This window comes from Scedosporium apiospermum (assembly GCF_000732125.1).
Source record: "Scedosporium apiospermum strain IHEM 14462 chromosome Unknown SEQ_SAPIO_0143, whole genome shotgun sequence".
In the NCBI taxonomy this organism is placed as follows: Eukaryota; Fungi; Ascomycota; class Sordariomycetes; order Microascales; family Microascaceae; genus Scedosporium; species Scedosporium apiospermum.
In genome coordinates this window covers 1558565-1580611 of record NW_015971844.1, presented here as the reverse complement: position 1 = coordinate 1580611, position 22047 = coordinate 1558565, and the positions used below count along the sequence as shown (strand labels likewise).

At 51.6% G+C, this 22047-nt stretch overlaps 6 protein-coding genes and 1 pseudogene across 6 annotated transcripts; 2 read left to right on the top strand and 5 right to left on the bottom strand.

Moving 5' to 3' along the window:
• Positions 1 to 50: 50 nt before the first annotated feature.
• On the bottom strand, positions 51 to 1131 carry SAPIO_CDS9727 (uncharacterized protein; the record flags this gene model as incomplete). Its single annotated transcript, XM_016791055.1, has 3 exons — positions 51 to 214; positions 334 to 1054; positions 1129 to 1131. 3 exons carry the CDS (start codon positions 1129 to 1131, stop codon positions 51 to 53), a joined length of 888 nt encoding a protein of 295 aa, XP_016639565.1.
• A 2119-nt stretch (positions 1132 to 3250) lies between these two features.
• SAPIO_CDS9726 (SET domain-containing protein) lies at positions 3251 to 4920 on the bottom strand (the record flags this gene model as incomplete). Its single annotated transcript, XM_016791054.1, has 4 exons — positions 3251 to 3703; positions 3769 to 4002; positions 4075 to 4646; positions 4791 to 4920. The coding sequence occupies 4 exons, from the start codon at positions 4918 to 4920 to the stop codon at positions 3251 to 3253; spliced, it is 1389 nt and encodes a 462-aa protein (XP_016639564.1).
• A 3238-nt stretch (positions 4921 to 8158) lies between these two features.
• SAPIO_CDS9725 (Uncharacterized protein) lies at positions 8159 to 10136 on the top strand (the record flags this gene model as incomplete). The annotated part of the gene is made up of 2 exons (XM_016791053.1): positions 8159 to 8687; positions 8797 to 10136. The coding sequence occupies 2 exons, from the start codon at positions 8159 to 8161 to the stop codon at positions 10134 to 10136; spliced, it is 1869 nt and encodes a 622-aa protein (XP_016639563.1).
• A 959-nt stretch (positions 10137 to 11095) lies between these two features.
• SAPIO_CDS9724 (uncharacterized protein) lies at positions 11096 to 11729 on the bottom strand (the record flags this gene model as incomplete). Its single annotated transcript, XM_016791052.1, has 2 exons — positions 11096 to 11643; positions 11717 to 11729. The coding sequence occupies 2 exons, from the start codon at positions 11727 to 11729 to the stop codon at positions 11096 to 11098; spliced, it is 561 nt and encodes a 186-aa protein (XP_016639562.1).
• Positions 11730 to 12243: 514 nt separating this feature from the next.
• On the top strand, positions 12244 to 13207 carry SAPIO_CDS9723 (Uncharacterized protein; the record flags this gene model as incomplete). Its single annotated transcript, XM_016791051.1, has 2 exons — positions 12244 to 12524; positions 12595 to 13207. 2 exons carry the CDS (start codon positions 12244 to 12246, stop codon positions 13205 to 13207), a joined length of 894 nt encoding a protein of 297 aa, XP_016639561.1.
• A 715-nt stretch (positions 13208 to 13922) lies between these two features.
• On the bottom strand, positions 13923 to 14918 carry SAPIO_CDS9722 (annotated as a pseudogene; the record flags this gene model as incomplete).
• Positions 14919 to 16485: 1567 nt separating this feature from the next.
• On the bottom strand, positions 16486 to 18224 carry SAPIO_CDS9721 (Uncharacterized protein; the record flags this gene model as incomplete). The annotated part of the gene is made up of 4 exons (XM_016791050.1): positions 16486 to 17171; positions 17259 to 17761; positions 17819 to 17978; positions 18062 to 18224. The coding sequence occupies 4 exons, from the start codon at positions 18222 to 18224 to the stop codon at positions 16486 to 16488; spliced, it is 1512 nt and encodes a 503-aa protein (XP_016639560.1).
• Between the last annotated feature and the right edge of the window lie 3823 nt (positions 18225 to 22047).

Sequence of the window (22047 nt, the reverse complement as noted above, 5' to 3'; positions counted from 1 at the left end):
TGCGCATGTCTCCGGTCCTTGAACCTTTAGCGAGGAGACGAATGGCGCTACTAGTGGTAAGGGTAATGTCCCGAGACGTCCCCCGAGATGTCCGGGACGATTGGGTGCTCTCGTTCAAGCCTACGCAATGCTTCTTTTGTCGAGTAAGGATTCTCGTAGTCGTCAAGGCTAACATGGACGAGAAAGCCTCGCGGTGTTTCTTCAATGGTGGGATCTAGGTCAAGAAGTATCTCTCAGAACCCTGACATCTGATAAGAAGGAAAAGAAAAGGGGAGAGGTGGCTACGCCATTTCTTAGGGAAACGGGGAAAGTGATAGGGAAGGATTTCCTTACATCCTCTTGGTTCGTCTCTGCGTGTCCATACCCCATCACGCCAGTGCGAATCGTGCCCGTAGAACGTGTTTTGCATCCGGACTTGGTGATTATCCCACCAATCGTCCCAGAAAGCCATGAGTCCCAACACGAGAGGCACATCACCACTGAGACCCCTCGATTGTTGCAGCCGGTATTGCGATCGGTTCCGGAACGTATGTGGGACGAGGCTCGGCATCCAAGTTGGGTTACTGCCTACTACGTACGTGCTGCCTTCCGCGTTGCCATTGGCGAAGGAGGTGGCCGGAAACTCTGGCCTGCACTTAAAATGGAGGAGATGCCACTTCCTGGCATCGATGTCGCGATCGCTGACTTCAACCGTCGGGTCAAAATTGCCAACGACAATAGGGAGGTGCGGATTGCAGGAGAATACCGTCTGTTCCTTGTACTTCGTAGTACGGCGTGTCCCAACAATGCTGCCCGCGGTCCCCCATCCACCTTCCCGGTCCCAGCGATAACCCGAAGCTGGGGTTACGCGACCGTCCATATAACGCATCACGACGCTTTCTTTCTCATCAGCGAAGCCATTGCTGTCTTTGGGGGGAATAACATTTCCCCACGCATCAGGGTGTGGCTGCGTCGACGTTATGTCTAGTCGGTTGACGACGAAGAGGAAGCTAATCCCGGTGCCAACGGTGCTCGTACTGCCAGCATTATAGTCGCTGCTAGCAAAATATCCTCGCTGTGAGTACTTGTGAAAGGAATGTCAATTAGTTTCATGGCAGCAGCTGTCAGGTAGAGACTTAGGACTCGTACCATATTGATATCAATGGAGCGTTTTGGGAAATAATAGGACGTATTGGACGAATGTGGGATTGTAAGATGGGTATCATAGGCAGTTTGCATATTAGTGCTAGAGGTAACATGCCCTTGAGCATGGGAAAGGCTCAGGCTGGGAGATAGGCAAGATATAGCTTGAGCGGAGCAGGCAAGGAAGACGACACAAAGAGTGAGACGGTGGGCGAGATGGGACGGCACCACGACTGCTGGTTCCCAAGGTCTCGTCTCCGGGGACTAGAATGAGGCCCATACTCCATGGTTCGTACCAGGCGGCGCAGAGCCTCATTTCCCCCCGGGTTCCGCAGTCGGAAAGGGCTTGCGGAGCGCACAGCACACCAACTCTTCCAACCCGGCCAATACACAAACACCGTGGGAGCCGCGTTCCTTCACCGCCGGAAGGGAGGGGCTACACACCATCTGACGTGATGAGCAGAGCCTTGCAATGAAAGCGATTCGGCAGGGTGTCTGTCTGTCATATCACCCAGGGGAGAGTACCAGCGCCGAACAGGTCCGAGAGACCGGATCAATCGAAAACCCGGCCGCAATTGGCAGATCACATTCCTTTTCCAACATCATTTTGGGAGGTCATGACTTAGGAGGAAGGACCATATCAGGCTCTGTTGCGTGGTGGTGTTGGAGTGGGAAAGGCGGGGAAGGGGGGGCGGGTGAACCCTCTTGGGGACTTACTTCCTGGCAGCCATCGTGGTCCGCATTTATATCAAGGACATTTTCTATTCGCCCTAATGCAAGACGAAATGCGCATAAGGGAGTGTTGTCTCTGACGTCAAACTGTCTGGATGAGGGAGCTGTGGGCTAGATGCCGCAACGCATCACTCGCTCGAAGCCCGGATTCTGATTCATTGTTGGCTCGCTTTGGATGGGAGGATATGTACGGGATATGTTCAATGCCATCTCGTTACCCATTAGCACGGTTAAGCCATCGCTACTTTCATCTCGCAAGGCTATTGGTTTTGGAGACCTTCTCACCGGAGTAGCCCAATCGCCTCGGTATCTTTAACAGGCAAAGGTTAGGAAGAATATATAAGATTTCGACTTAATTGGACCGGGAGTGACACCTATTCTCGCCGCCAGAGTCATGAATACCCTCACAGCAGTAGAAAGGCCAAGACTCGGGTCTGGGACCAGGCTGTGGAGTTGGAGGTGCCGCAAGCGAAGGGAAATGCACGGGGTCTTCCTCCAACAAATATAGCCAACCATCCCCCTCAATCGTAGCAGGGGCGGTGGATTGGAAATCCGGGACATTGGGCAGCCATCATGACGAATGTGGTGGGCATTGATGCAAGTCGCGACAGGTTGAAGCCAGTTTCACACAACGTGGTTACAGTAAGGCCGGCTCGGTAGGTCAAGTGAAAGAGAAGAGATAAATGACATCTTACTTCTTATCTCGATCCCAAAGCCCGTTTTACTTTCTATTGATCAAAGAGAGGGAGGGGGGACGGGAGAGGAGGGAGGGTGGTCAGGCTCTCGGGAGCAGCCGCAATAGGCCATTGAGATCGAAATCAAGCAATATATCCTCTCGCAAATTGAATCGCAGAGACCAATGAAGGATATCATCGTTTGGGTTGTTTCCACAGAATTGTGTTACTATCGGCCAACTCCGTACGTCGGCGAGTCCGTATGTTTCTACATTCATTCCGAGGATGGAAATTGCGGCCGTTTGTTCCATGGCTTCACTGCGTGCGTTCAAATGCGGGTGTGACAGGCAGCCTTGCGAATAATGTTCTGGCTTTAGCTCGAGTGCCGCATGCGAACCCAACCCGCTTCCGAGGGAGCCCAACCTGAATCTTGGGTTGTGGAGAGAGGACGATCTGGCGCCGGGGTGCGTAGAGATGAAAACGAAGGACTTCGTTGATTGGAAGGCCGAGGACTTCGGTAAGCAAAACCTGGCCTCCCGAAGGCAGGCTCACATGGGAAACTCTCCTCCGAATCAACCACAAGTGACGACGACCACGTCCCCGGAGCTTGCGTCGACAAAGTCGGTGGAACAATATAGAGTTTACCACTATATTCAGAATTTAGAATAGACTGCTGAAACAAACAAACACCGAGGCCCGTAGAGAGAGGAAAACAAAAAAAGTTAAAGAACCTTTGTCTTCTTATTTGGCCTGTCGCTCCCGTTTTGATTCGCGTCAGCATCTGACGACGCAGAAGCCGCCGCCAAGGCGAGAGCCTCATGCAGAAGTCTCTTTTCTCCAGCCCGCACCTCGACCGCCATGCGTAATCGTCCGGCGGTCTGAGGATCGGCGAGTACTAGCTCGTCATCGGCAACTGAGGTTTGGTACTCTGCTAGCCTCGTTGAGAGAATCAAGGGTAGGACTCCTCTGCAGGTTTCTTCCCTCTTGCGCTTATCGGGAACAACAGAGGCCGATACTTTCCGGAAAGATTTGAGGATAGTCGTCGTTGCTTCTTCTAGTTCCGAGAGTAACCTATCTGTCCGAATTGGGGCTATTAGAGTCCCATCTGAGTTTGGTTCACCAGAATCCCGCTCCAGGACAATGGACTCTTCTACGTCATCGCCAAGGAAGGACATCTGCAAAGAGATGTCACTCCACGTCAGTATTTAGGAGGATTGCGCCATAGCATCGGAAGGCTTACCGCTTTCTCCTTGAAGGCCTCAGATACCCCAAGCGCCATCTGGACATGAGCAGCAACCATGGAGCGGGGGATCTCCACAACATCATATCGGCGATGGAGATTGCTGACATAGCCATAACGCCGGAGAAGATCTGAGTTCGCCAGAGGTCCATAGTAGTTGAGGATCTCTTCTCCTTCTCTGATGGTCCGTAACGAAGTTACCGTCACAACGTTATCGTCGTGGTCAACATGTGCCTACCGCGAGAGTTAGTTATCGATGCATTTGATGAGGGCTCAAATTGGGGAAATTGAAGGAGAAGAACAGACGTTGAATTCAGCGTCAGAGTTGAGAATATCTGCCATGGGGACCATTCCGAGCATAGACGTCTCCTTATCCTCGACCCATTCATCGTCGGAGTCTCCCTCTGGCAGTCCCTCATCATCATCTTTGTCAAGGTCGAAGGCATAAGCCATGATGATACTGGCCATCCGATGCGAGAGAGCCAGTAGCTCCGCTTCATTTAACGTGGTACGACCCTCGGGATAAAAGACACTAGTGTGGGTGTTGACGCACGGGATGACTTTCGTGATAAACATAGAGTCGGCCTTCTCTTTGCCGATCTTAGATCGTAATGAGCTGGACTGTAACTGATCTAGTTCCTCTTCTGTCCAAAACATGGGAGTATCAAACTCCTCCGGAAAGACATCAAAGTAGGGCTTCCAGGGTGAGTGCTCTCCCTGTAGGTATTCGTAGATGAGAACCAAGATTAAGCCGATCCATGGATCCGGATCTGAGGAGTTAGGTCCGTCGCTGGAGCCATCAGGTAAAACGGCACCATCCTTGGTCAGAATATGTGGTAGTTTCTCCGCCAGAGAAGATGTTGAAGCCGTAATGACAGCTGATCGTGGTATTGTAAAGAGAATGGTGTTTGCTGGAATGTCTACCTTTGCAACTATGGAAATTATGAGTAACGGAATAGTAAATCACCGAGCCCATCTACTACATATGTAAAGTGGTGAGCACAAGTAGTTGCCAAACTCACCCAATCCTCGACCTGCATTACGACTCCTGAGATCAGCCATGCTGAGATCATTGTGAAAAGTCGACCCCGGGATGGCCTTGAACCAAGAGAGAAAATGCTCGCTCGCTGACACGAAGTCCTGGCGATCCATATTGACCAATATCTTCTCCGAGTAATCGGCTTCACTGAAAAAAAAAAATAATAATAATAATAATGGTGCTGATATTGAAAACTCGAGGTCGTGAAGGACGAGTATTCGGGTCTTTCGTGACTTATACAACTGAGAGTGTCAAATTCTGCTTGTGGTCACTCCGTCACAACGCCTGTTATGAAAATGAGATCTGCCCTCAAAAAATACCGGACGAAATCGTTCCCTTGAGGGACCTTAATGACACGAGACCCTCGTCGTATTTCGAAGCACAATAATATTCGACCTCTTGGATCTTTTGAAACCCGTTCATCAGGTCTAGTGGAGGAACGAGAAGTGCGACATCGTGCAAACCAAATCGCAAAATTACCTAATCAGGTAATATCACGTGACCAAACATTGCCCAGCAGAGGCATTGAAATTCGAAAATTCGCAGCAGAAAAAAAAATTCTTTTGAAACTTCTCAACCAACGCGTCCATTAGACAGTGCAGCGCATTGCGTACCACACAACAAGGCACAGCATTCTGCTGAAAGTTCTGACCGTGTGCCATCGATGTAAACTGCGATTTCGTGACGCGAAGAAGGAGTTATGGTTCATTTAAGAGCCGGTCGGGCATTTCTTATTGCTTGGACGGCGTCAGAGGAGCCACACATGTATTCGCTCGGAACGTTCTGTGTGAGTAAAACACATTGCGTCTATCGATTAGACAATGAAGTGTCAGTATCGTACTATCTCGGTGTGCCTAAGTGAAAGGGAACGTCGAGTTTTTCATTGTCAGGATCGCTTTTGCGCCTCCCGCCTTCGAAAGTAATCGATGCCGACAACTGTGTCAAGGCACCCAGCAAATGGATAAATTCAAGCAACACAAAGGTACGTCCGGTAATAGTTGTTCCCAAGCTCCAGGGGCTTCTTCAGGTTCTTAGCCCTATTATCTGGAACAGGAGTACTCAGTACAGAGGTACCATGCCTGTCAAGCTGGCTACTGCCCACGCATCGTTTTCCACTACGAGGTATATTACGAAGGATTTCCCCTGTGCTGGAACCTGGGGAAGGCGCAACAGGCTGATAGCAAGAAAAATCCTTCAAATTGCTCAGGAGCTGATGCTCGGACGGCAGAGAAGAGCCGAATGCCGACTAGGCGGCTTGGCAGCCCAGCAAAGTTGGCATGTGTCAAAGGTCCTTGTCTCTGCTGTTAAGACCAAAAGCCAATACTCCGCAAAACTACTAACAGGAAGTCTGGGGCAACTTAAGCTCGCTTCATCACATGCAAGACGGGACCCTGATAACCCTGTCTGGAGGAAAGCAAACATGGGGCAACGGATCTAAACCCCGGCTCTGACACGTGAACAGACTCTGTTTGTTCGGTCTCCGTACGTACGCTGGTCAGGTCGGGTATGAAAGTGCACAAGCATCCGTGCCACGCTGCCCACGCTCTACGGAGTACTTGCCATGCCACGCTCAACGACGCACTAGTCTTATTGACGCTACGCTTTTGCTCTAAAGTTTTTTGCTGCCATAAGACCTCGTAAAGGGGTGTTGGAGGTAAGCTAAGCTTTTCAACAATATTTGGATATGGGTAACGTAGCCTCTCATACTAGGATGTTGCTCAAAACATGACGCAAGCGGCATTAGACTTGGATCTATCATGACGCATGACCGGGTCCAACAACAATAAGAGGTTCGAAGTCGGCTTCCATCTGAATTCCATTTCCAGCTACTTTTCGCGTACATCAGGAAAACAGTAAAGTGACCGAGGTGGAAACCCTTTCCTCGTCTCGTCCCGACTTTCCTACTTCGTACTTGGTGCAGCCTCTTCGTATTATTACTTCAAGAAGTGGCACTGTCCCCAATGTGACGGCCTGTGATGGGTTGCAAGAGTGACTAGGCTCTCCATATTATGGCTGACTGGTCATTTGCCGTCCGGCGTCGGTGACCTCGATCCAGTTCATGAAAGTAGTGTACTTCGGGGACCGAAGACGGTAACATGCTTTCAACGACAACTCAAGGGATCGGATCTAGCAATTGGCCACCTACTACCCACCTCACCACAGGATGTTGTTCTCCTGCTCCTTTCGAGAACTTCTCATGAGTCGAGTTTGTTTGGATGCCTCGGACCAGAAGAAAACTAGAGCGGCTATTAGTCAGGAGAAAGAGACGACTTTTGCACTATCCTGTTGCATATGCCAATTCCCGGACAGCAATCGAAGGTCTCAGTTCTAGCGATGGAGAAGATAAGGCGAAGCGACAAACACGAGAGAAGAAACCAGGCCCGAACATCGTGTGGCAAGTGCCCACTGACGAAGGAAAACAGAACTCATCCGACTTCCGAGCAAACTCGGTCTCTCGAGGCTGAGAAGTGTACCTGTTTACCTGCGAGACTCATGGGGGAACCTGACAGGATCAGCTTCTGTTGTGTTCTGCTGTGATTTCGGCTACCTAAACCCCGCAATACGCCGGCTCTGCCCGCTAAAAACCGTAAGAAAAGTCGGGCTCTGGCGTAGCACAATTACAAGATGTAGCGTGTCGAATAGTGCATGTGGACGGGACTAAGATATTAGTTGGTCCAAGGATGAAGGATCCAATCGATCCATCAAGATTGACGTTTGATAATTGATGCTCGGGGCAGTGGATTGATTTTGATGGTGAAGGAGTGGATACGAAGTACCAATTGATGCAAGTACCAAGACTCGTCGGAAGTGCGAAGTACACTTCAAAGTCGCATTGATCAATACACTGCGATGTACACTACTCAACGAGAAAGAAGCAAAATTGGTCCCCCACACACCCCTCACATCGCCTAAAAACTCCATTCTCGTTCCCAGTCCAGTCTTGTCCCTCCCTCCATGTCCTTGTCCTTGTCCATGTCAATGTCCCATCGCCCCATGCACATGCTTTGAGGTTTACCATTTTTACCATGTGCCCGTCGCCGCTTCCACCCCGTCATCACACCATTTGACCGCCCGCCTGCCCCTGCGTCTGCTAAAGACCTAGCATAACCCCCCTCTACTTGTAGCCTTGACGTCTCCCAATTTTCGGCTTCGTGATTTCAACTCCTCCCCTGCGAAAAAGTCATCGGTTCCTTCTTTTCCTGTTGTCGCCGGAAATTTCGAAGTTATCACCACTTGAGCCCTTGGCGGGCGGTCCGATCTTGAATTTCAGATTAACACCACCGTAATCCAACCCTGAGACTTTCACCAAGTCTTCGGCTCTCTCAATCGTTGCGAATGGAGCAGAATCACATGCTCCCTCGAACCCTCGAGCCCCGGAGCCACTCCGCCGACTCACCAGAGCCATGGACAAATCCCATCAACTCCCACACCCACACCCATAATACTGGTTATCACATTTCCCAGCAGGGACCCCTCCAATCCCACGATCCTGCGTTGCTCAAGTTTCCGGATGTCCCTACCACCGAGCTCCCGCCGATCCAGTCGCCCTCCCCCGCGAACCGGCAGGAAGGCGGCAACACCCTGCCCTCTCTGTCGAGCGTAACCGGAGAATACCGCCGCGCCTCGTCGCAGGTAACAGACTGCTCGACTAACCGTCAAACCTCTGTGGGCCCTCAGCCATGGTCGGCGTTAAGCCCCCTCTCCAACCATTATTCACGGCTCGCCGACTCCCCTGCCCGGATGGATATCGACGGAAGCAGCAACAGTGTAGTTAGCGCAGCTTCCCCAGACTATTTCCGTGATGGCAGGGCGAGTAGTGTGAGCCTAGATGACCCCGACGTCCGTCTAGCCGCAGAGGCTCTGGGCGATTTGCGCGCAGGTACGTGAAGATGGATTTTAGCGACGACTAGTTGGGGGGCCCTCTAGCCACTAGTAGTAGCCCCTTGTCTACGCGAACGTGAACGTGGATGCTGACCGTGACCGTTTAGATTTCTTATCTTCTCCTCCGAACTCGCACGCGTCTCTCCCTATGCAGTCTCCATCCCACAGCTCGACATCCTCGCAGGCTCGTGCGCAGCAACACAACGCCCAACCGGAGCCCTTGTTATCACTTCTTACTACATCCCACCCTTTGCTTGCGACAACCATCGGCGGTGCTGCATCGGCTTATAATAGCTCGAAGAACTACTCACCGCGTTTCAAATCTGGCGCGGAGTACGTCGAGGGCTACCTGACCCCGATCGCAAATACCGTGGGTTCGGTCGGCCGCGTTACGGGCGTGGAGGGTTCCGTGCGATGGTTTCTTGGCCGCAAGAAGTCGCAAAGACCTGACGTCGAGTCGGGAGCTACTATCTCCCACAAGCGACGGAAAGTAGCAGAACACACGAGCAGGAATCTACCCATAGACTCTGATGAAAAGAATGAGAAAGCATTGGAAGCCTACGGCTTCAAAGCTGATCGTCGATTATCGCAAGCGAGCACGATCGACACTCTCCCGGCCTACGAGAGCTACGAGAAGTCACCCGCGTACACCGAGACCGCTGAAGACGCCGGGACCAAGCGCGATTCGGCAAATGCGCCATGGCAATCGCGGTTGATTATGTCTACATCCGGACTAAGTATAGCAATGAGGGAGGAAAGCTTGCGCAGCTTGAAATATTGCCTGACCTGGCTGAGATGGGCCAATGATCATATTGCCAAGGTTATCAGCTCGTTGAAAGCTGCCTTGGAGCAGTATGAACAGGTGGAGCAAACCGAGAGTGACTCTGCATCTAGAAATGGCTCGGAGAAGACGGCTGCGACGGATGCCCAGGCCAACCGTAGACAGCTAGCCGCCCGAATAGCCTCGCTTCGGGACGATGTCCTGAAGACGCTTCGAGACGTTGTTGAGACCATTTCCAAATATACAGGAGGAGCGCTGCCGGAGAATGCCAGGGTTCTTGTCCGACGTCATCTGACTAGCTTGCCCCGGAAGTGGCAGCTGGCCATGGCTATGGACTCTCAGCAGCACCAACAACAGCAGCAGCAACGACAGGAGCAGGGGCAGCAATCAGCAGATGGCGAAGACGGCGGCAGGCCTCGCGAGAAGAATGTCAAGGAAGGTGCACAGCGGGTCCTCGTCCTGGCCAAGGAGGGTCTCGACATGATGGCCCAGATTAGTGATGTGCTGGATGGTACCATCGTCAGCGCTGAGGAATGGTGCGAACGATTAGGGAAGAAGAGAAGAAGAGAGGGTAGGGATGGCTCTGATCCCCAAATCCAGATGAAGACCGAGGCCCCACCACGAGGTCCTCCCCCGGGCCCCGACGGCGATGTCAACATGTCTTGACATTTTTCCCTTCCCTTCACCGCAATTTGACGAATTTTGACCGATGACCCCATAACATTACATTACTCACAATTTGCTCACTCTATTACTACCATCCAAGTTCCGTGAGCCGTTCCAGGATCCCCCTGGCGGCCCCAACTCAACTCACCTTGAACTGATCAGTTTTCCCTTTTGTACCTCGAACGGAATATCAACACATGCCTCACTTTCGACCGATTTTGTCACTCTCTTACATTTCCTTGTTTTTGTCTTTAATGTTGTCTTTCCTTTTTCTTTTTTTATTTTTCCCTTAACCCGGCCTCGCTTTGTTCGATGGCAAGGAACTTTTACTTGGTTGTATACGGTCTATTTTTGGGGGGCGTTTTGAAAGAGAAAAGACGGCATATCTTTACAACTTCTCGAGAATCCGAACACTTGGCACTGCCATGAACGGATCGAATCAAAATATGAAAAAGAAAGTCTGAAAAAGAAAAAAAATTTGGGACGGGTGGGAAGGAAAGGAAGCCATGTTTCCAGGAGGATATACCTTAGCACAAACAAGCGATATTAGCGGGATTGTGTTTATTATTTGAATCTGGACGGTGTTTAGTTCCGGGCGACGGTTGGGCTGAAGGAGTAAAATATCATACCGCCGATACTGTTTTCTCGCGTCTGCGCGTCCGTTTTGTCAGGTTCCTACTTTTGTCTTTCAAACGTAAACTTCATCTAAGTAGTCGATCGGGAGATATTTCGACGTCAACCATGAAGATGCGTGTACGAGGTCACTAAGAACGTATATATATAACATGCACTCAAGGGATACGTTATCCCTTGACTAGAACGCCGAACCCTAGACCCTAGAACGCCCGACTTCCATGGCACCATGTGCCTTAAACACGCAAGAAGCAGCCACCAAACTCCGAGGAGTGAGTCTAAACCGGAAAATAGAGAAAGAAAATAACGCACATTGCCACTCTCCATCACATCTTTAACGTCCCAAACACCCTATCCAACTCAGCCCCCTCATCCGTCGCCATCTCGCTCACACCCGCCGGCGGTTCCGCAGCGCCCTCTCCCGATGCCTTACCCTCCTCACCGACATGTTTCCTCTCAGGCTCCAACACCCTAACATCGCTATCAAGCCAACCAGGAGCAATCCTCCGTTTCTCAGCGAGTTCGATCTGGCGAATCTTCTCCTTCAGCTCCGCGAGCTCGCGCTCAGCGTCGCTGCGCATCTTGTCGAGATGGGACTGCATCTCGCGGCATGAGGCGATGATGTCCTGGGGGTGGGCGGCGTGGCCAGAGTTGGAGACGACGTAGCGCGGTTTGGGGGTGGATGGACTGGGGGATGCCGCGGTGGAGGAGTTGGCGTCGGCGGTGGCGCCGGTGGAGGACGGCGGGGGGGTGAGGATCGAGTGGGGCAGGGTCGAGGGCATTGGTTGGTAGTTGTATGGGAGGGTTGGGGCTGTTGGAAGGGCGACGAAGGGGGAGACTGTTAGAGGGACTTGTTGGAGGAGAGGATGGGGGCCTAGGAGGCAAGAAGATTAGTATTCTCTTGGTTTGGTAAAGAAAGGATATTGTTGGAGGAAAGGTGGGCGTACGACTGTTGTACATGGTGGTATTGCACGCAATGAACTCGATGATTAGAATGTGGAGGAGAAAGATGGTGTTAATGCCGTCGGTAACTGGGAAATAAGTTCCTTTGCCATCAATGTTAAGTGTTGATGGTTGAAACGGTCGGTGGTTAGAAACGGCGGAAACAGTACGAAGTAGTGTAAATAAGTGGCTCAGGAACCGAATGACGTCCCCGTCGACTCTCAATGCATCAATCCATTGTTTTAAGGTTCTCAGGCTATTTCGAGGTGGCGGCGGGGTTCTCTGCATGAGGCACGTGAAGATAGCGATAAGCATTGCCTGGAACAGCAGCGATCAGAGCTCATAGCAAGCTGCACCAAGGTGGAGGGGCAACAATGAAGCTTCAACACAGCAGTTGTCCCGTCGATCCTGATCTTTCAAACTAGCTCGCTAAGGTCTATTGCTAATCCCCACTATTACATATCCCCAGCTATTCCCTCGATAATTCCTCTCCATTTTACATCTACAGTCCCAAGAATAAAAAAAAAAAGGCATGCCCACAACAACAATTCGAACCCCGCCATTGGCGGAAGACTTCACTCCCCTCGCCGAATACCAGGCTCAAACTCCAGAGACTTTTTTCGGTGGGAAGCCCGTGCTACACTACCATGCGAAGGGCGCAAAGTCCTGGATCTCCAAGGATCAGTGTGGCATTCTGCCCGTTTTCCCTACCGATTCATCCTCAACCTCACCTTCTGGCCCAGAGGCGGCTGCCTTGGGAGCAGGCGGCGAGGAATTGACAGAGCAGAAGCTCGACATTTGGGTAAACACTGAGTAAGTACCTCTCACGGATACCAGGCAAACCTCTAGAAACCATAGGTACATGTCCCTAACTTTAAGATAGGAACTTTACGCTTTTCCACCAGGAGGCGCAAGTAGGAGTGACCATTCCCTACCCAATCATTTCGATCCACGCGCTCAAAGCCATCGGAAGCGGCTCAGACCAAGTTCACGCCGTCTGGCTGCAGATGGAGCTTGGCGATGGAGGCACGGGTGACGACGACTTCAACACCTTTGAGCTCACCATCATCCCTCCAGTCACGGGCGAGCAGACGTCACAGGGAGAAGCTAAAAGGTTATTCGAGGCCATCTCCGCCTGCTCCAACCTCCATCCCGACGCAGTCGAAGAAGGCGATGAAGACGAGGATGAGGACGACCGTATAGTATTTGAGAGCAGCCACGAGTTCGAGGCGCTTGCCGGCTTCACTGGTGTTATGAGGGGCACGAGCAACGGCGGCCTTCCGCCTCCAATGCCTGGCAGTTCGGGCTGGATCACGGCGGAGAATGTCCACGAGTACTTTGACGAGGAGGGAAACTGGATTGGAGAGGAAGGGGTTAGTGGCGAATTAGGAGACGGCGCTGGAAGAGTTCGGAATCGGGAGGAGGCGGATGTCGATAATATCAATGGGCAGGGCACTGAGGAAGACTCGGAAAATAAACGGCCACGGGTCGTGTAAAACCTACGCGACAGTACCTAATACAATTGGCAATTGGCGAATGTGCGCCCCTCGGCTAGGAGGGCCATAACCGTCACAATAAGTAAGTCGCAACTATCTTGACTTAATAAGGCTGGGTACACAGAAACAGCGACTAACAAAATGCAGTTGCCCACGTGGTAATGCTGAGACGATTACGAAGTACAATACACAGATAATTCGAACTAAATGTAAGGCAACTGACTAACTCCGTGGTCTATTTTACTCATTATGTGTACAAGCAGGATAGGGCATGCCTCCCATCGGCCCGTAAATACTTTCTCTTAATGCTTTATCATGCCGTAGTAGGCCTTGTTACCCGGAGCGAAATTCATGGTCTTGGAGCGGATTGACCCCCCTGGACTCTGTCAACATGCCGGGATTCTGGATCCTCCCCATAGGGTGTATAAGTCGTGGGTGCTGAAAGCGATCTCTCCCTCAAACTCTGTCTCAGCGCAGAGTCGACCGGGTCCGACCAAAGAGGCTTCGGCGAGCCGGCCGAATACTGAAGAGACTCATTCTGGTCCGTTGAGCTTGACCCTGGTGGCCACGATATTCTTCGACTGTGGAGTTGACCCAAGGCCACCGGCCTCAACACCTGAGATATAATTCTTGGTGGTAATAAGGGAGGGATTGCTTTTGCGAAAGAAAACCCCTTTTCTAGGTTCGATCTCGCGGGAGTAGTTTGAGCGCTTGTTCAAGTGCTATACTCCTCTCCTTCCTCGCTACAGGGCGTGAGCGGGGAAGAAACCACGCTTTCTGTTGATGTGCTTGCTCTAGGTTTATTTTCCAGTAATAGTTGGATCCCAGGAGGCGATACAGATGTCGATATCGTTGGGAGAGGAGAAGAGGAGCGTAGCTGGGGGTTGCTGGTGGTGAGTCCGGAGACACCTGTTGTAGCATCCTTGGCCCGAAGGGCATGACGCGCACTGGACTTGGTCGGGGTGTTCTGCCGACGTACGATATCTAGGGGCTTGTCACTACAAGTCCCCGTCGCCAGGCGTTGGGCGGTAGATTCAAGGATCTCATCGAGCTCCGCGTCGGTAACGTCGCGCCGGGTTCGCGCCAGGGGAGGAACCCTTAGAAAGTAGGAGGCGCCGCCGTGTCCGAAATCGGAATCGGCCTGGTTAGGAACATACATATGCGGTGGCCACGGTGGTACTCGCCCCGGACGGCTTAGATGTGCTGGAAGACCGGGAAATGGGTGTGGTGGAGATGTTGGGGTCCGTTGTGCCCAGGCTTGCTGGTACTGACTTCGGGCATGTGGACGCGTTTTCCTTGGGTCGAGCGTAAGTGCCGCTACGCCCGCCATCATGGGCGACCGTAATACGCCCCCATCCTGAAAGTCATCGACCTCCAGCATCTGCGGTATGGTCTGCGTCCCACGAGAAGCATTTCCGACGAGACTCTCTCTGTCTTCATCATTATGGCCGTCGTCCACACCACTCCGCCTTCTAATCCGATATCTGGCCGACGTTATGCTCCACGGAGAAGAGGTCCTCGCATCATCCGAAAGCCGTCTGGGAATAAGATGTGGCCGTAGCGATGTCCTCCTTCCTCGATGGCCCCGAATACCAACGAGGACTAATCCGATTGCGAGGAACAAGAGCGTGCTGCCACTTAGAGCCATGGCGAGTATACTCTCTGGAGAGAGATTCCTTCCTCCGTTGTTATCTCTGGGAAGGGGAGACATTGTTTGCCGAAGTCTTGAAGCCACGGAGTAAGAAACGGTGATCTCTACCTCCCTTCACCACGCCATGACGCGAGTGAGGTCTATCTTATCGTGATATGCGAGGACGGCAAAAGGCCGATAACCGAGAAGGTAGAGAGAGAAAAAGAGGAGGCAAGAAGACATAAGCGATGGTTGGTGTTAGTCTTTTCATCCCAAAAACAAACTACAGAAGAACTCGCTTCCGCATCGAGATGCAGACCAGCCTCCATATAAATGGCACTCACCCCATTCACATTTCTACACCAACCCTCCATCCCGGGAATTCGCAGAGCGAGAAGGCCATTACGATCTGATCACAGCTCTCGACCCTCATCTCCCGAGGAATGCGTTACTCGCGTACGACTTAGCCGACCTGCATATATGCGACATTCCAATCTGCGCCCACCCTCCATCCAAACCTGGAACCAGGGCCGCAGGGCGTTGATCCTTTGGAAAGGGACGGCGCAGGAGACACGGCACTTACTATGTGCGTATATTAATATATTCCTGTCGTGGGACGAAGCGCCTTATCTCATTGCCAATACATTCGAGCAATTGAGGGTTCCGTCCGTATCCCTTGACTACCAACTTAATCCTCACGGATGACGTCCACAAGGTAAAAAAGTAGTAACATTACAACACATAAAATCGAGGATAGACCATGAAATAGACCCCTTTAGCTCTGAAGGCCGATGAAAAATAGTGTGTGGGGTGATAGAAGCGGGCAAGTCCAGGTTCGTTTATGCGATATTCATGGCTGCGCTCGGCCAAGCGAGGAAAAGAACATGACGCATAGATTCCTCCAAGCGTAGAGTGGAGGGGAAGAAAAAAAAGGATCGACCGGCGCAGCCCTGTTTGCTGAGGCGATTTGCAACAGCCGAGAAATGCGTTGCCTTCAGGGCATGATGCTTTTGATTGTTTCGTCGTACCTCCAGTCACGTTCAATGCAGCGAAGAAGGTCAGCGGACAGCCGGGGGGTTTTACATGTTAATGGGGAAGAGGAAGTCAAGAATTGCCGAGTCGTCGGGGTGTTTGCCCTTCGTTAAACGAGTCCTTTTATCATTTCAGAAGCGAGCGGGAAAGCACGCGGAACCATCAAGAGAAAATAGACTGCTTCGAATTTCTCATTTCATACTGGTCTTGTCTGACGTGGTGGATTGCCCTGAATCTACCTAGAGTCTTTCGAAGTCATGCATTACTTCATCGGCAATTCGTTTATGTATAAATGGTTGGTATTGATGGACGGGAAAAAGAAGCCGTCTATGATGTTCTAGCACCGCCACTTGAGCGGCATTTTCAAAATAAGAAGATCCTATTTTTTGTTAAAGCTAGAAAAACTAAACAAAATTCTTTCGTTGCCCACCATCAAACGCCATGCAAAACCCCCGTCCAGAGTTTGGACTGCAATGGGTATCCTTCCTCCACGTATGAACCCCGCACTTGAGAAGATAAAATCCTTAAAGAGATGAAATTTAATAGTACAGGAAAGCAAGAAGCAAGCGACCTGGCTCATCGATAGCCGGACATATCATCGGGTCCGCTGGCTGGTTTAGTGGCGGTGGCGGAGATGTCCATGCAGGTGAAGATGCGACCGTCTGTTCTTTCGCGCGGGTGCACTGGGGGTAACAGTGACAACTTCGGCGTCCGAGGCGACCTCTGTGACATAGACGACCTCCTGGACCCAGAGAATCTTGCTCAAAACGTTGCCATTCCTGATGTAATCGGTGCTGTAAAACTCATCATTGTCTTCCTCGGTGACGGCCACGGGAGGTGGGGTGACGACAGGCTCGGGAGTTGGCTCCGGCTCCGGCTCCGGCTCCGGCTCGGGTTCAGGTTCAGGTTCAGGTGCGGGTTCAGGTGTGGGTTCCGGTTCCGGTTCAGGCTCGGGCTCTGGCTCGGGCTCGGGTTCCTGCGAAGAAGCATTAATCGGGCTGGGATCCTCCTTAAAGATACCTCCGTTGGAGGCCGAGTCTTGCGAATCACCACCCCCGAGAGCATCAACAACCCCACTAACGATGTCTCCGAGACCCGGAAGGGATGCCATAGGACCGAAGACATTGTCAGCCGAAAGGAGGCTAGGGGTGTTGAGGTTGCACTGCGAAGCCTCATCCTGGCTTTGGAGCTGGAAAACAGGACAGTCATCAATCCTTCCACTCAAGTTGGTACACTGGTTAACAGCTTGTCTCAGTGTCTCTTCGTCCCAACCAGAGATGAAATCTCCGTGGTAACCAAAGCCTAGGTAAAAGGGGGGGAAATGTTAGTCTTTACCTCAGTACATTCAGGAAAACATAAATGCTAAGAGGGCCGGGGGGGAGGCGTTACCTTCGGTGTCGCCATTGGAAATGACGAAGGCGCCAGCGCGGTCTTTGAATTCGGGAGTATTATAGAAACTCTCAAACATCAGGCCCGGGAGACGGACGGGGAAGCCAGAAGGACAAGGGCCGTCTAAGACGGTATCGGGGTAGGCGACGTGGTCCTTGTGGTTAGCGCTCTCAAGGACGCCGTTGCCAACCCAGCAGGATGGGAACATGAGTTCGAATCGGATGCCGTCGGGGCAGTTGGCATCAAGAAAAGCCTTGTCGGGGAGGTAGTGGCGCATCAAAGTCGGCTCTCCGGGCTTGTTATAGTTAAGACAATTGACGCCGATGGCCAACTGTCGAAGGATGGACTGGTCAACATAGCCCTGCGACCTCCAAGTAGACTTCTCCGGGTCGGGACCGGTGTAATCCCAAGGGGCGGTAAAGTCACGTCGGTTGTTGTCACCAGCAATCATCCTGAAGCCAGGAGGGAAGGGCTGAATATTCTCGCCATTGAGGAAGTAGTAGCTTCAGTTTGTTAAAACCGTTTTATTCTTTCTTGGACGAAGAAGGGAGACCACTTACGCAAGCATGCCTCCGAGAGGCTTCACCTCCTCATATTCGCCAGTGGCAGCATCCTTGAAATAGAGTTGAGGGTGCCAATATGCGGACTTGTCCTGCTTGACACGGCAAGATGTACAATCACCAGCGGCAAGATCCTGGAAGCCGGAGCTGACTCCGAAGCCTTCGATGGCGTTCGTGTTAGTGTTGGTATTAAACTAGACGCGAACTTGAAGGGATGCTCTCGCGCAAGATCTGGCGACATACCGTTAGAACCATAGATGGCATGGGCATGCGCGGAAGCAACGCCCGGGTTGACCAAAGGGTCAATTCGAGCGAGACCAAGTCGGTGAGGGCATTCCATACGCCAGAACGCATCGACGCCAACGGCGCCGAGGAGAGCAGCGCCAAGGGCAGCCTTACTCAGCATTTTAATAGTCGGTCGGAGTGAAATTCGACGTTGACTTTGAAATCTGGGGCCGGTGCAGCTAGGGTTTTGTTGGACCTCACTTTCCTCCACACGAGATCAGATCTAAGTCTGGTCGTTTGTCAAGGTGATTGGGGCTCTGTGGCTACAGATTCATATACTTCCTTCGAGGAGAATGAAGTTGAGATCGGAAATGAGGAGCAAACTCCGTCGTGTCCGTCACTTGGGCTCCGTGAGTGGATTGCGTTGGTATCGGAGCCGATGTGGGATGGGTCGAGGTTCGGGGCGACCAGCGTGTAAGTCGGCGGCTATGGGGCACCGGGATTTCTATATCGAGCAAAGTGTCGCAAAACGTAGTAAAATCGGATCCCGGTGATATTCTCGTGTCTTCCTCTATCTGGACCAAAGAAGCGAATGTGATCAACACAAGATTTTGATTGTGCAAAGCAATGAGCGAAACGAGGGTCGAATTCCTCAAAAAAATGAGAGCGACAGCAAGCAAATGAGCGTTTAGAAAAGGAGTGTTTGCAAAAGAGTGACTGACAAGCGGCCCAAGATCAACTGATGAGGTTGAGAAGAGGCTCGCAAGCTTGAAGGGAGGAATCCACCAGCGAAGGAAGGAGGTGAGGAAGGAAAGGTGAAGACCAAAAAGAAGAAGGAAGAACCAGAGACGATAATATGAAGAGCGCCAGAGAGTGGGAAGGGGCGCCACTGGCGAGGTGTGATCGTGCCTTGGCTGGGTCCAAGTACAAAGGTAGACGCTGTGTGGAGGTACCTCGGATACACAGTGGGAGCAGCGCTCTAATTAGTTTGGGGGGGCTTTACGGGGCTTCCCTGCCGCGCTTGATTCTGCGACGAGGAGCAATTGAACTAGCCAATCCACGGCGGGGACGTCGAGCCTGTTAATTAGCCAGGGACTTTGATAACGCCTGGGAATGTGTCCAAGCCATCAATTGACGATTGACGAGGGTGGGAGTGAGGGGTGCCGGGCCAGGGTAAATTGAGCACGAGCCCTGGTCGCTTCGACTTAGACCAGAACGGTCTCGCGACTTCATCGCCAGCCTGTCGTCACAACGCTGACTTCTAGTAGACTGAGGGAAATCAATCAAGTCGTCCTTAGGGACTGATATACCCGTGAGGATACTGCGGAGGACAAAAATAGTTCTTTGGGACAGCTATCAGCTTCATTCACGTCTGATTATTGGGAGCCGATGGCGAACCCCTGGAAAAAGCGCTTGAGAGATCCTTCCCGGGGCTAGACTATAAATGAATGCGCGGGATGAGATCGTGCCTGGCATTCCAGGGAACAGGCTTAGACTCATTTCCCTTTCTCCACCTTCGGTATTGCAAGGCTTCACGAGAAACCTCACTAACACGCCGTGAAACGAAGGGCAGAGCTAAAAGAAAATGAGAGGCCAGAACGGCCGCAAGGGTTAGACGAACAGCACGCCCGATGCCATCTTGGCTCCAGATTCTGGATGATGAGGATAATGATGAGTCGCTTCTCATCATGGAGCAAGAGGCTACCACAGGCAGTACAGTTAGATATCCCTCGTAGTACACGTTCGTGAGTAACAACTCGCCTGCCCAGCGTTGAACAAACAGTTGGGTAATAACGGGAAAGACCCATCTCTAGCATGTGGATTTCATAGTATGGGCACAAATTGACCACTTGAAGGACCTCAACGGAATTAGTACCACGAACCTGGGGGAGTGCCCGCCAGGCTAGGTAGTTCATAAAGGGGTGTGGGAAGTTGGAGGGCAATATGAAGCTGGTCAACATTCTCTTCGGTCCAAGATCGCCCCTAGGATCGCCCAGATCCAGTCATCCCGGGAAAGGGGGTCTCTCTCCCAGGTTTTCCAACCCACGTCACAAGGGTCATTGATCCTGGCTGATCCTTCCCCTCAGTTCGAACTCTCCCAAGTTGTCAGACCTCGACTTTGTACGTCGACATTCTGGTGGGACGGCATGAGGATTCGCATCGGCGGAACCCGGGCTCGAGACTTAACTTGCATCCCCAGGCAAAGCAACCACGATACAGCAGCAGACATTTTAAACCGCCAATTCTTTGATACTTTGCGTGACCGGATTAGTTTCTCTAGAAGGATATGAGTTACCCAGCAGCTAAAACATAACTCCTGAGATCAGTCTGGCCAGGCGCCTTAGGCCTCACATTCTTCGTCACACTCGGCACGATTATTCGTGGCGCATTGGTGTTTCGACCATATGTAGTGTCCCGCTGGGCAGAATTTGAACACCTTGAACAGCAGAGTTTCCAAAAGCTTCAACTTGTACAAGTAGTGTCGTGTCGTGTTGTGGTGATGTTGCACCTTTTGTGTCGGCGTGGACTGGACATGATCAATTGATCCATGGCTTGGCTCTGTCGTCAGTGGCGTCATATGCCGTTCACTTGGGTCTCCTCGCCTCCGAAATAGCCCTCAATGGCACTTCGTACAAGGAGGTATCTCCCCAGGATAGAATCCCAACAAAATACGACATCAACATCGATTCTATGAATCTGGAAAGGCTCAATCGACGGTTACGCCCGGGTCCTGGAGACTATCCACTCCTTGCCACCATGGGGTGCCAATGATCTCTATCCACTCATAATCCATGCCTTATAGAGGATGTTGATGGCAGCTTTAATCTTATCGATGGGCTAGACCATTGCGAGTTTCCACGACCAAGGCCAGCGAAATTACTTGCCTGTGCCCGGCATGCCTGGCAAGGGGTATTAGTGCCTTGGAGTGTACTGAGGTACAACGAGATCACAGTGTGCGACTCTGATAATTACTGTCAAGTGTAATCTGAAATGGGAAAGTGGGCGTCGCGGATTGGGCCGGGCATGCATCTTGGAATTGACTTGAAACGGGTTTCAGGGTCCCAGAAAGACAAGGGACAGTCTGAAGACCAATCAGTTGCCAGACATTCCTGACCCCAGAACGCCACAGATCATGGGATGCAGAGCGCTAACCAAGTCGAGGACTTGAGATGAACAATCTCAAGAGTTTAATATCATCTCTCCCCCAGATGCGAGGAGATTGATCCTTCGAAGACAATACTTGCACATCGGCTCTGTTTCTCCTGGGGCCCAATAAAGGAAATTCCTTATTGGTGAGGTCATGAATAGCTTCCATGCCATTCAATCCCGCCCCCTTCGAGGCGCCGTGTTGCCACCCATCGCATAATTTTGCTTCTTCAGAGGGACTAGCCCAAAAACCCTCAATCGCCCCTGCAATGTTGGAATATTATTGACTGGTGAGTTAGCGGGTTACTAGGTATCTTTTGGCTGAAGAGGTGAAACACGGCGGGAGAAACTAATAGGACGAGGGGAAATTGGATCAATCGTCCCTTGGGAACAAACCAGTCATTCAACTGTCACCGCCATGTCGGCAATGCGGAATGCAGGTAGCACGAGATCTCACTATTTGGGGAGCAGCAGATTCTGTGTTTCTCGGTATGAAGCTGGGAGAGGAATCAGATCTTCAGTAAGTCGGAATGAAGAGTTCTTAGCCAATGATCGCTACGGTGATCACCCGGCAGCAGCCGATTTCGCCTCCATGAGGTGCGCCTGTTGATAGAATCCTAAGGCGATCAATTTGATTTCTTGTAAGTTGGGTTCGCGGGTTGGTCTTCTGACTTAGAAAATCCATTTCATGTTTGGCTGTTGGCTCTTATTTGCGGGAACTTGAAAAAGTTCAGAGGCAAGCATGAATCAAGACAATAATACCGTTATAAACGGGTGGTGACATAAGGCCCATGATGACTGAGCCAAATTTTCCATGTGCAGCTGTTGACAATTGCTACCAAATTAGCGCCTCTTCG